Source organism: Lepus europaeus, chromosome 16 (assembly GCF_033115175.1).
Source record: "Lepus europaeus isolate LE1 chromosome 16, mLepTim1.pri, whole genome shotgun sequence".
Lineage (NCBI taxonomy): Eukaryota > Metazoa > Chordata > Mammalia > Lagomorpha > Leporidae > Lepus > Lepus europaeus.
In genome coordinates, this window is record NC_084842.1 from 75,902,323 (window position 1) to 75,916,149 (window position 13,827).

Sequence of the window (13,827 nt, forward strand, 5' to 3'; positions counted from 1 at the left end):
ACCCTCTCGCAGTCCTCTGCTGTTTTTATTCAGGTTCTTGGGCTTTTCTTCTCTAGATCTCCTTTCCCCTGGCCATCTGATGGATTCAACTGTCAACTCTGTCTTTTATTCTGTTAATTAAACTAAAATCTTTGCCCCAGGGTTTTGTCTTGCTCTAAAATTATTACAGTCTTTCTCATTTTGGTACCTTTAAACATGTTACTGCTCATTCAGTAATTCACAAGTAGAGTTCACCCTCATCTTCCTTCTGAGTTCCCATGCTGATCCTGGCCGTCCTATGTGCAGAGACAGAGCCATCACCTCCCATTACTCATGCTTTGGTTCATTTTCCTCCACTACTTCCTCATCACATCAAATACCCAGTCCCATTTATCCAGCTTCTACATCAGCTGTCTTCTCTGGTTCCATGAACCCACGCCTACTCCCACTGGCTAGCTCCTGCTCCCTTGATATGTCCTCTGAGTCAACACAATGGCCTACTATGCGTCCCCAACCCTCTGCTTTGTATTCTTTCGCCAAACCACTGCAACACAAATGCCAGACTAGTACTTCTGCAAGACGCATATTAAAATTTCTGTGTTCAAATTCATTCCAGAGTCCAAAATCCTCACACAATCAGGACCTTCCATGGAGTGGCTCCAATTTATTTTCCTGTACTCTCTCAGATACAAAATTGAGTTCCTATTTGACAATGTCTTTTGCTTTCAATTTCATTGCCTGTGCTCCTTATGTTGTGTTGATTTTGAAAGTTACTTTTTCACCCCTGTTCTTTCATTTACCACGTATCTCCCAAGGCCTAGTTGAGGTGTTATTTCCACAAGTAAGGTGGCAGGATTCAGATATCATTTATGAAAAATTACTATATGTTAAGCACATACAAATCTTCGTGTGGTACCTATTTTATTTCAAATTGACAAGAATCCTTAAGTTTCCACTGTGGAGACAGACTCATAGATGATACGTAACTTGTCAGCAGTCTGAGAGCTAGTAAGCAGCAAGTACATACGCAGCTTCAACTAACACGTCATTTCTCTAGTTAACCATGTATCCTGGACTCTGATTTACACTCTGTAATATCATGAACTTTTTGTGTTCATCTCTTGTAGTATCTTTAGTTGGATCTTACTTCATAGGCATTAACTGCATGCCAAATTTGCTAGCCTCGTGGTGGAAGATAGGAGAATTCACATGTACAGGCATTTATTATTATTATTAATGAATTCTCTCAGCTTTGAAATAACTGTGTTCTGTGTGTTAATAAATGCTATGCCTGGATATATGAATATAGTATTTCTTTATTCAAAAATTCATGTTGTCAGGGAGTCCGCGCTATGGTGTAGCAGGTTAACCTGCTGTCTGCAGCGGGCCAGTATCCAATATGGGTGTGGGTTCAAGACCCAGCTGCTCCACTTCTGATCTAGCTCCCTGCTAATACACCTGGAAAAGCAACAGATGATGATGGCCCAACTCCCTGGGCCTCTGCTCCCTTGTTGTTGTGACCATCTGGGGAGTGAACCAGTAGATGGAAGATCTCTCTCTCTCTCTCTGTCACTCCTACTCTCTCTGTAACTCTTTCAAGTAACAAAAAATAAATAAATAAATCCAAAAAAGAGAGAGCATGAGCGAGTACTCCGGACTTTCTTTAGAAAAATTTATGGTGTCTTTCTACTATCTATTCATCATATCATCACAACTAATATATTCTGAATGAGTTTAAAAGGACTTCAGTAATCTTCGGTCTAAAAAGTAGATGGAAATGTATTTTTTTAGGTATTGTTTTGACAATGTCTCAACATGAACCTATTAGTTTAATCAAGTTCAGCAGTACAATCTCTCAAACAGAATGATGTCACTCCTGCCCTTTGCTCACCTACTTCTCAAACTATACTTTAGTCTTCTTCCAAGATTCAGCTTCCCTTATTTAAAATTTTGCTGAGAATTATATTGTTATGTGCCTAGATTATTCAGTGTTTTGTGGCAAATATCCATAGATTCTAGATTCCCTGCAGCGGAGCACATCTTTTGTCCCAAAATTCTAAGCACACTGTTTAGCACATATTCACAACTTTAAAATAATGGTGCGGGTAGGGGAGCAGGGTTATCAGGAGAACAAAGTTGAATCTCATCTAAAGTAACTGCAGCAGTTAATTTGTTAGTCACTAAACGAACTGGTAAAACTTTAACAGTTCTTGAGAGTAGGTTTTTTTGCTTACTATGAAGGCCCATCACAAGAGGTTGGTCCTATCTTGTGATATGATTGCTGTTTCTAGCTCTCGTTTATACTCCTGTGGAACTGAATATTGCAGTTAGTGGTGAATTAAGCCTGTAATTATTGAATGGATTGAAACTACATCTCTGTAAAAAGCAAACCCCAAAAAAAAGAAGGAAGGAAGAGGGGGATTGAGGCAGAGAGGAGGGGAGCGAGGGAAATATGGTTATCTTCTTGGAACTCTACCTGTGAAATACATGGAATACATTCTCTTTATATTCATAAACATTTTAAAAACTTAAAAAAAAATTTTGGCTGTTGTCCCAAATTTATTTCAAACAGGACAGCAAAGCAGATACCTGCACCACCATGTTCATAGCAGCACTATTCACAATAGCCAAAATTTGGAATCAACTAAGGTGTCCATCATCAGATGAATGGATTAAGAAAATGTGGTATATATACAAAGTGGAATATTATTCAGCTATAAAAAAGAATGAAATCTACCATTTGCAGCAAAATGGATGTGACCGGAGGACATAATGTTGAATGAAATAAGGTGGACTTGAAAAGACAAATACTGCATGTTCTCCCTTATATGTGGGAGCTAAAATTTAAAATACAAACAAAAGAAAAAAAAAGAAAGAAAAAAGAAAGGTCTTTGTGTGTCAGTATTTCTGTAAATATAGTTTTGTAAAACTGTGTTTTATACCTTTGTCAAACCAATAACTAAGAATGTTATACTACTATAGTTTTAATGATCTGTGATTACTTTACAATTTACTGTATTTGGGTAAAATTGTCAGTTTTCCATTCAAATGTTGTTTATAGTTAATGTCTATATTTCCACTAAACTAGGGTCTTTTGCATCTTTATTGTTAAACTTATTATTTGGTGAAGTATTAAGCCTTTCCACTGTAATGTCAATTTAAAATATGTTGTTTCAAAATCTAAAAAAAAAGAGAAAGGGAGAAAGAAGGAGGTGGGGAGGGATAAAGGAGAAGTGGGGAAGGGAGGGAGGAGGGGAATATCATTATGTTCCTAGAACTGCATCTACAAATCACACTGAAGCTCTTAACATAACTGATTAAAATTAAAACAAGGCCGGCTCCCGCATGGGAGACCAGGAGGAAGCACCTGGCTCCTGGCTTCGGATCGGCACAGTTCACCAACTGCAGTGCGCCAGCTGTAGCAGCCATTTGGGTGAATGAACCAATGGAAAAGGAAGACCTTTCTCTCTGTCTCTCTCTCACTGTCTAACTCTGCTTGTCAAAAAAAAATTAAAAAGCAGTTGGTCCTACAGCATTATTTCAACCAAAACATTCCAATTATTTAGGTACAATTTAGAATGGATCTCTGAAGCAATGATACAAAGAGTTGGATGGTCGCGGGGTGCTATCTTAATTAACCAATGTAGAGTTTCTCTGCTGCTTATTTCCCAGTGTGGTACAAGCACTCCACTGCACGTCTGATGTGACCTTGTTTTATCCACATGAATTACACTAAGCAAGTACATGGAAATGCATTTCACAATGGCATATAAAATATGTATGCAACAACTTGTCATGAGGATTAAGCCTTCAATGGGGGTAATCATTGATTCAAATAGGTAAAAATGCTCCAAAATTAAAAAATCTTTATCATTATCAATTTATAAATTTATATAAATTAATATCATTCTTAATTTATCATTAATTTATTATTTTATAATTAATTTATTAACATCATTATTAATTTATCATTAAACACTATTACTGCTTACACAAACTGTCAACCAAACACAACAGTAAAACAGTATCTGAAGACACATGCTCTTGCGAAGGCAGAACAGCCTCTCCTTCTGTTCTGTGGCTCTGTGGCTAATTTTCTCTACCTGTATCCCTCTCTGTACTCCCGTTGCCCCAAGCTGGATACAGACCCAAGCAGATCTACACTCACAAAATGTCAGGCAATAAACGAGTGCTCTCATTTTTCCTAAACAGTCTAATAACACCTTCCCAAGGGAAGAAAAAGAAGTACTATAGGTCATTCTATCCACGCCAAAAAAAAAAAAAAAAATCCTAGCCACTCCAACATGATACTTAATCAAAGAGAGTCAGGATCAATACACTCCTCACTGGAACACCTGCCTAAGGTAATTGGTCAGAAGTGCAACTGATAAACCCAGGATCTCTTAAAAGCACTGCTTGGTGTCCTATGCAGTAGAGGGCTAAGAGGGAATTCCAGGGCACCTACATTTCTGTGATGGTCTCCGGCAGGTTTGTGGGGATCTCAGTGAGTCCTTTCCCACGACAGTCTACAATATTGTTGCTACAGGTGCAGGCGGTAGGGCAGTGTAAAACACTACAAGAAGGAGCCATAAATGACTGGTGACCTAAAAGAGAAACAAAACGAAAATAATATTTTTTCTGAGCTTCATAACTTCAAAACATGCAGACTAAGTTCCAATAACTAAGCATGTAACAGAAATACAAATCTCTAGCTAGCCTATCATAAACTGGTCCTACATGTTAAGATACATGTATTGATACTTTCATGTCCATATTCAGAGAAAGCAAATGAGATTTTAACATGGGGCCAGAAAAGCAGTAATTTGTAAATCTGACAAAAACTTTTGAAGAAGGTTTAATTTATATTCAAAATCAGAATTCTACTCTAAACCTGAAAAAGTGGCAGTTTCAAACTAACCTATATTTATTTCTAATACAGTTAAATAAGGGATGGTCACTGTCAAATTTATGTGGCTTAGTTTACTTTGTCTTAAAAAAAAAAAGAAGAAAGGAAAACAGCAAAATCTTCACCGTAACGGACATAACAGTTGCTCCAATTAAGAAGCCATGTGGCAACACAGGTGGGAGAAAATCAGAGAGTGAAGTCTGAAGTCAGATAGTTTCAAAATTACTGCTTTCTTTGAAGTTGTTATAATAATCTCTAGCACTTCATTTTTTCTGGGTTTTACATGATTTAGAATTTTAGCATTCATAGTTACCTGTGGATATGTGCCTTTACAACTTAGCATTTGGGAAAAAATCATTTTGCAGTGAGATCTATTGTTTTAATGAAGAACCGCCAGAGTGTCGGTGGGCTACACCGGTGGGCATCTAAGAACGCATGGGATCTGGAGTAGGCCAGAAGCCTGCAGGGAAGGGCCCTGGTGACAGTGACATGCAAGCAAGGGGCTGCCACTAGCTGCGAACCCCGGCTCCCACAAGTTTTCAAACTTTACACAAATATTCTCAGTCTAAGAAAGAAATGCACACTTGCCTTCTTCCTCATCTAGAAAACAGGAAGGAAAAGGTAAAGAGAGAAAAAAGAAGTTAGTAGTGAATTGTTAGTCATTTCATTCTTTAAATTTTTAAAAAGCAATCAGACATATTTAGAAAATTCAATGACATTATAAGAGAATTTTGTTTAGGTTATAAAAAGTGCAGAAAATATACAAAAAGGATTAAGAGATAAATAAAATAGATTCAAGTGCTAGCTACATCTCCCCAGTTCTTCTTTTAAAAATGCCTGTTATCTCTTTATGATGCATTATGATTGTCCCTTGTTATTCATGGGAGATTGGCTAAAAGATTCCCATGGATACCAAAATTCGCAGATGCTCAGTTATCTTTTATAAGCAAAATGATATAGCAATGGCATATTATTTATGCACATCCTCCTGTACATAGCAAATCATTTCTAGATTACAGATGATACCCAATACAATATAAATGCCATGCCTATAGTTGTTACACTGTAGTATGTAGGGAATGATGGCAAGGAAAAGTACATGCTCAGTATAGATGCAGTTTTTTAATATATTTTTGATCTGTTGCTAGTTCAGCCCTCAGCGGCAGAACCCATGATGAAAATGAGTGTCACTGTATTTACAAATTATTTTATTGTATTTTGGACAAAAATTCTGAAGTAGAACCAGCCCTATATCTACAAAATATCTAAAGTACTATGAGTATCACACTCTCTGGGTTGATATCCTTATGCTCAAGCATATAAACTTGGACAAGGTTATTCTTTTTACAGCACTTTAGCCTCTAACAGAGATGATATTTTATTTCCTACACAGTTGCTGTAAGAGAAGATAAGGTTAATATATACACGAAGTACCTAGATTGGTAATCAAGCCCGACAAAGCAGCAAATGTTAGCTAATAGCATTTACAGAGTCTGTGTCTTACTTTTGTTTTCAGTTCTTTTTATCAAACTAGTCACTAATTTGTTTTTAAGAACTAAACCATTAGTTTACATGTATATGTGAAAAGTCTTTCATAACCTTGCATTTGTGATTGAAGTACTCTTTGAATTTCAATGCAGGGATTCAGGATTAGATAATCATTTCAAAATTGTAAACATAAAAGTATACACATAAATTTGTACTAAAAATGGAAAATAGTGAGTCACAAGTGAACCATAATCTCGTCATTTCCTATATTTTCCCTGGAATGAAAACTGGAAAATGTTTCCGCTTGGTCGAAGTGCAAGGAATCAGAAGTTGCCAACCACATCCAAATGTCTTATCACTCGAAAAGAAGCACTCCATAGAGTGGTTAGTGCACAAGTGCACATTAGTGGACACTGGAACTCCTGAAGCAAGCACTCTGCACATTCCACAACATGACAGCACACAGTAACACAACAACGTGATGGTCTTTGGCCCTTACCGCTGCAGACAAATTCTCGTTTTTGAACCTCAGCTACGTTATGGCCCCTCAGGTGGGAAGGGCCCATGCACTGAGTGTACAAGCCCACGCGAGGTCTTTGGCGAAGCCAGTCGGAAAGCCAGGCCAGGTGGCAGTCACAATACAGGTTGTTCGAATGGAGTCGACTAAAAATGAGAGGAAAGAAGTTGAAAACAAGAAAACAGAGCACAGCTCTTTCCAAGCTAGGAGAATTCATTAATAATAATATATATTTGTGGTTTGTTTGTTTTTTTTTTTTTTGACAGGCAGAGTGGTTAGTGAGAGAGAGAGAGACAGAGAGAAAGGTCTTCCTTTGCCGTTGGTTCACCCTCCAATGGCCACCACGGCCAGAGCACCGCACTGATCCGAAGCCAGGAGCCAGGTGCTTCTCCTGGTCTCCCATGTGGGTGCAGGGCCCAAGCACTTGGGCCATCCTCCACTGCACTCCTGGGCCACAGCAGAGAGCTGGCCTGGAAGAGGGGCAACCGGGACAGAATCCGGCGCCCCGACCGGAACTAGAACCCAGGGTGCCAGCGCCACTAGGCGGAGGATTAGCCTGTTGAGCCACGGCGCTGGCCGTATTTTTTTTTTTTTTTTTTTTTTAACATGGAAGTAGATAAAGCTTAGAAAGTTCCAATCTATCTAATTATTTTTCTGAGGATTAAGCTGCTTTACAACTACAGAATCAAGTCTCTCCTTTTACTCTAAGTTAAGAAAACATACAGAAGTTTCAATGGCAACTTCAAATACTTCGAAATACATTCACTTGAAAGGATAAGAGGGAAAAAAAAAATCAGTCCAAGGCATACTGTTCTGTAGTTTCAGCACAAAAAAGGCAGTGGTGTTAGGCTAGAGGGAGCAAAGTCAGAGAGGGGTATTATTCCTGCATGCATATGTTGTAGCTTCCAGTTTGAAATATCAATAACACCTACCATTTCTAGTCTTCACAGAACCTACTTGCAAATTTTTTTAGGTCACTTTTCTTTTTTGCTGAGCAAAACAGAATAATAATTTAATGTAAAATACTTTCTTCACATCCCTCTTCTGATTTTCTCCTTTTGTATTTAATCACAGAGAAGGGGATTAGCTGCTGTTGGCACTTGGGGACCTATCCTCAAGAACCAAGGGCTGAAATTAAAAGGCATCAATGATGGGAGTGAAGGAATTAAGTGAGTGTCCTCTCCACTGGCAGGATCCACACCAGATCATGGACTGCATCCAAATGGCAAATAGCTTTTCTCCATTAATAAAATATCAGCCAAATGTATCCACTAAATTAGGTAAATGACTTCAAACCGGCTTTTATGTTTTCTCAAACTACAGAAAAGGACATCCAAAGCTATAAATCAAAGCATCATTCCCAGAATCATCTATGACAAAGTAATGCCATTTTAGTCCTTTTTAGCTGATGTGTTCAATTTTAACCCAATAACAGTAATGGATATTAAAACACAGAACTCAGTCCAGAAAGATAATTGGACTATAAAAATGGAATTTTAAAGTAGCAGTCATACTGTAGGATAACAGGCCGACCAAAGCGAGGGGCTTTGAAGTTGCATGACTGCTTTACATTTTCCCTTGAGCCTGTACATAAGGAACACATCGTCTTTGTCCAGAACTAGAAGTCACGCCACTGTACAAAGAGCTACGTCTGGGGAAAGCTAGGTGACCTCGGGCCCAGTTCTCCTGGAAGTTCAAGTGCCATCCTTTGGAAGTCAGGGTGGCACACTCCACATGACTGTTCTCTAAGTATTTCCTTCTAAATAAAACACATTATAAAAATTCCATTTAGGTGTATGCAAGTTTGAAATGAGTAAAGAATATAACAATCTAAAAATCCAATGAATAATAGAAACTAGTGGATGATGTAACAAAATAAAGGCATGATCAAAAATGCAGATTTCAAATGTTTTTACAGTTTCATTGGCTTTATTTCTTCAAGAATTGAATGCTTAATGAATTTAAAAAATTAAAGTTGACGGGAAACTAATTTTGTCAAATACAGTTTGAACGACCTAGACTGCTTGCCCAATTCAGTAAGATTAACCCAAAGAAATCTGACAGCCCCAAGAAAACCAAATTAGCTACCTATACATATTTTTATAATTTATTTTCCCAAATCATATTCCAAAGGAATTCTAATGCTTTGTTATGACAAACAGAGTTAGATTTTAGTGGAAAAAATATGACATTAAGATTGGTATTGCCTAATTCATTCAAAAACCAGTAATTCAACAGATTTTTTTATTATATTGAGAAAATATTTTTCCAGTTATAAGCTATTACAAAATGAGAAATATTTTGCAGCTCCAACAAAAATGTATTTGCCTTACTTAAATGCATTCCTTTTTTTCCCCAAAAAGTCCAATGCTTTAGTTTTTTTCTCTCATTGCTCCCATGTTATGTGTAACTTATATTTTAGTCAAGGTGATTCTGAAACCCAGTTCAAATGAGATTTAACTCTGAAAATGCCTTAACAAAATATTACCACATGGGGTCTGAAAGACTAATTTCTTTCAAAAGAAAAAATAACTGTCATCAATATTTTATTAGAGATTCATTTTATTCACTAAAATATCTTAATATCCACCTATAACCCCTAAAAAGGTATTTTAAAATATAAATGCTGACACAACCTTAATTATAGAAGCAATAGAGGGTGATGCTGTAATTTTACATTACAAAGAATGTTGGAGAACCAGTTTAGCTTTATTAGGTCTGCTTGCAGTACAGTAATAAAATCATAAAGATTTCCCATTTATCATTTCTGACAGCCAATCAAGGAGTCTTCCATTTCTTAATGAAATGTGACCTCCACAATAGCTCAAAGTAAATGTTTTTTTTTTTTAATCCAAACTTCCCACAATCATTTTTTTAAAAAGCTTTCAAATTTTCAGGATAATAGTTCATTTACTCAAATATATTTAGAACAATTTAGAAAGTTTTGTTTTCATTCTGTACCCATAATAATTAGGTGGCATTATTCTTTGCTTACAAAAATTTATGAAATATTTAATAGATTAAAATCACCTTAACATATATTTTGATTACTTACAAAGTCCTAAGTTTGGGCATATGGTTGAAACTTGCCACAGAAAGTCTAGTAATGTTGTTATTGTTGAGAGTGCTGTAAGATTAAAACAAAAGTTAGAGATTTTAGATATGAAAATTCATTATCATTTCATGTTAATATAAACAAATCTTGCAACTATGCTCATATAGGCAAACACCTGGTAGAAATAGCATAGAGAATGAACAATTTTATATTTGGTGATAAATTTCACCCTTCAACATATTACTACTATACATTCACGTTTAGAGTTAGAGCTCCCAATAGCTAGTTCACTTCCCAAGTGTCCACAACAGCCACGGCTGGGCCAGGGTCACTGTCTGGAGCAGTGAACACTACCCAGGTCTCCCACATGTATGTCAGGAACCCAATTACTTCAGCCACCATCTGCTGTCTCACCACCCTCCGCATTGACAGGAAGTTACCATCAGAAGCTGGAGCTGGTAATCAAACCCAGGTTATTTGATGTGGGCTTAAATGTGTTCACTGTTAAGCCAGGCTAAACACTCACCCTAATACACTCCATTTTATTCAACACTTATTACAATATTATGACTTCAGTCAGAGCATCTATGACTACAGTATTTACATGTGAGTTTGTGCATCCTATGCACACAAGTCTGTCTATATATAGTATTAGTTGAGGATAGAACATGAACCAGAGTTGAAAAAATCACACACAACTGCATATCCTTAGAGAGGTATTATGTGTAATTAGTGCACATGAGTGAATGAACATATTTGAATTCTCCAACTGAAATCTCAAAGCAACAAGACAGAATCATTCCTATCAAGTCTGGGACACTATACTGCTAATTATCCTTACTGTGGGTATAAGCCATTGATGAAATTTAAGTAGAAAGAAAATACTGTACTGGGTACTTGCATCAAGTGGGAATGAAGTGACATGTTGTGGCACTATGTTAAAATCTGAATCTACCCTAACAGCTTTTACTAGGAGCACCAGGTACTATCCTTTGTTTAGTGCTGGGGAGGAAAAGGGTTATGGTTTCTTGAGGTAGAGTCAGAAAGACAGGTGGCTGTGAAGCTACGATGAACATATATGTAAGCCTTGCTTGCTTCAATTCTTTCTTACTTTGCCCCAACACCAACATCTTTCTTCTTATTATAAGGAAGAATTGTTATTTTGACAGTGGGGAAAGGGAACATCTGAAAGCAAATCCCTTTGAGAATGAAACCTTTTCGTTCAAGCATCAGTATGTACTTTAATGGTGCTTTGAAAAAAGCCATGTCATCTGAACATAATGGGCTAGAAGCTTACGGGTAGTGCAAATCAACCAAGTTAGTGCTTTATAGGTCTCCCATAAAGTAGCTATTTTTTCCTAGGTGACTTAAGTCACTTAGGTTAGTTCCTATATCATTCATTACAAAACTAGACGATAATGACATTGCTGTTCTAGGATTGAAGCCAACATGCCCAACATTACTGAGAAGCTGAAGTCTACTCCTCAAGTCACAAGTGCCACCACCTTATAAGCAAAGCAACCTGCTGGACTAGAGTGGCTTCACCGATGTGTTTTCCTTAGCCTAGGCAGATTTGTACAACAGTCTTTGAAATACTTGAATTAGTTGCCGCTACTTAGAGGGATTGATCTGAAAATTTCCATTTCTAGCTTCTTTTGGAAAAGTCACATTGTTTGGCAGCCTCCCATTACAGCAGAGCACAGTCCACTGGAGCCGAACATGAGCTGCACCAGCAGAGAGATCACTGCCAGCTTACCAAATCCTCACTGGCCCCAGCTGTCTGCTCTTCTCCATCTCTCTTGTCCACTGCAATTCTTGGCATGTAGCCTGCTTCTCTTATTTTGATGTTGCCTGCCTAGGCTCTCTAGGCAAGTGAATTTGCCAGCTTTTTCTGATACCAAACTTCACTCCCTTGTGCTAATGACCCTATCTTCCTGGCCTCTCACAGAAATCTGCTGTCTCTTCACCACCTCCATGTATCCCCAGTCTCTCCTCCTCTTAGAACCACCTCCTATTTCCACGTTTTGCTCACACATGCTTGGGATAACTGTTTTCACTTTCTTATCACAACTAGACTCCTCTGAAGGGAAAAACAAAAACAAAAAGCTCTCTTCTAACTTGTTAACGCTAAGTTGTTGTCAGTTGTCTAATTCATCTTCTCCATCATTGTCTACCCTCTTAAGGAGATTTGCTTTAAGATGACCCTGTTTTCCCACCTCGAAATTTATACTGACTTAATACGACAAAAGATTTTAGCATATACAGCCACACAGCCTTTTAAAACATAACTGTGGGTATAAATTTTTTACAAAATTCACATACAGCAGACATGCATTGATTTTAACCTACAGTTTACTTACAAAAGGGAGACTTTACTGAAGCCTGAAGCTGGTCTCTATCTATTTGAAATCTGTTCTCTAAAATCTTAGTTTACATAATGCAACTGAAGAAATAAATTGAAATAAATTATCTTAGTATTTTATTCAGTAACAATGTGCTACTGATACTGATACCCAGTGACTAAAAAATAATGGAATAAAAAAATTAACTTACTTTAAAAATCAGGGGCTGGTGCTGTGGCGCAGTGGGTTAACGCCTTGGCCTGAAGCGCCCGCATCCCATACAGGCACCGATTTGTTTGCCAGCTGCTCCACTTCCTATCCAGCTCTCTGCTATGGCCTGGGATAGCATGGAAGATGGCCCAAGTTCTTGGGCCCCTGCGCCTGTGTGGGAGACCCAGAAGCTCCTGGCTCCTGGCTTCGAATCGGCGCAGCTCCGGCCGTTGTGGCCAATTGGGGAGTGAACCATCGGATGGAAACCCCTCCCCCCCGCCCCCGCCTCTCCTCTCTCTGTGTAACTCTGACTTTCAAATAAATAAAAATAAATCTTTAAAAATAATCAGTAGTACTGGGGCCTGCACTGTGTCATAGCTGGTGAGGCCACTGCCTGCAGTGCCGGCATCCCATATGGGCATCAGTTTGAGTCCCAGCTGCTCCACTTCTGATCCAGCTCTCTGCTATGGTCTGGGAAAGCAATGAAGGTTGGCTCAAGTCCTTGGGCCCCTGCACTTGCATGGGAGACCCAGAGGAAGCTCCTGGCTCCTGGCTTCAGATTGGCACAGCTCCGGCTGTTGTGACCATCTGGGGAGTGACCCAGCGGATGGAAGACTTCTCTCTGTCTCTGCCTCTTCTTCTCTCTCTAACTCTGACTTTCAAATAAATAAATAAATCTTTAAAAAATCAGTAGTAGTTACAAGTGTTCAATATGATGGCAAGCACATGATGTGGTTATGGTCACTTCCTACTATGAAACAGTGCATATTTACATATCATACTTTGTGATTTGTGACCACCTTCTATGTATGTCTGTGTCTATGCTCAATCTCAAGTTTTTCTCTATAATGAGAATGCATTCGATTATGAAGGAGATCATATTGTGTGAATACAAATGTTACCCTTCAGAGTCATGGATCAGCTCTCATACTGAGCTTTGGGTTTAGTTTTCTTCTTCTTCTTCTTTTTTGACAGGCAGAGTTAGACAGAGAGAGAGAGGGAGACAGAGGGAATGGTCTTGCTTCCGTTGGTTCACCCCCAAATGGCTGCCATGGCCCGCGCAGAGTTGATCCAAAGCCAGGAGCCAGGTGCTTCCCCCTGGTCTCCCATGCAGCTGCAGGGGCCCAAGCACTTAGGCCATCCTCCACTACCTTCCCGGGCCACAGCAAAGAGCTGGACTGGAAGAAGAGCAACCGGGACAGAACTGGCGCCCCAACCGGGACTAGAACCTGGGGTGCCGGCACCGCAGGTGGAGGATTAGCCTAGTGAGCTGCAGAGCCAGCCTTGGGTTTAGTTTTACTCACCTCTCTCATGCCAAGCAGAGAACCTG

The 13,827-nt window shown here is 38.7% G+C and overlaps 1 protein-coding gene across 2 annotated transcripts in view; it reads right to left on the reverse strand.

Moving 5' to 3' along the window:
• SLIT2 (slit guidance ligand 2) overlaps positions 1 to 13,827 on the reverse strand; it is a 388,499-nt gene that overhangs the window by 118,713 nt on the left and 255,959 nt on the right. For both annotated transcript variants that reach the window (XM_062212660.1, XM_062212659.1), the window contains exons 7-9: positions 9,946 to 10,017; positions 6,873 to 7,036; positions 4,445 to 4,583 (exon numbers count right to left, since the gene is read on the reverse strand). In XM_062212660.1, coding sequence (XP_062068644.1) covers positions 4,445 to 4,583; positions 6,873 to 7,036; positions 9,946 to 10,017 — 375 coding nt within the window. The remainder of the gene's footprint in view (positions 1 to 4,444; positions 4,584 to 6,872; positions 7,037 to 9,945; positions 10,018 to 13,827) is intronic.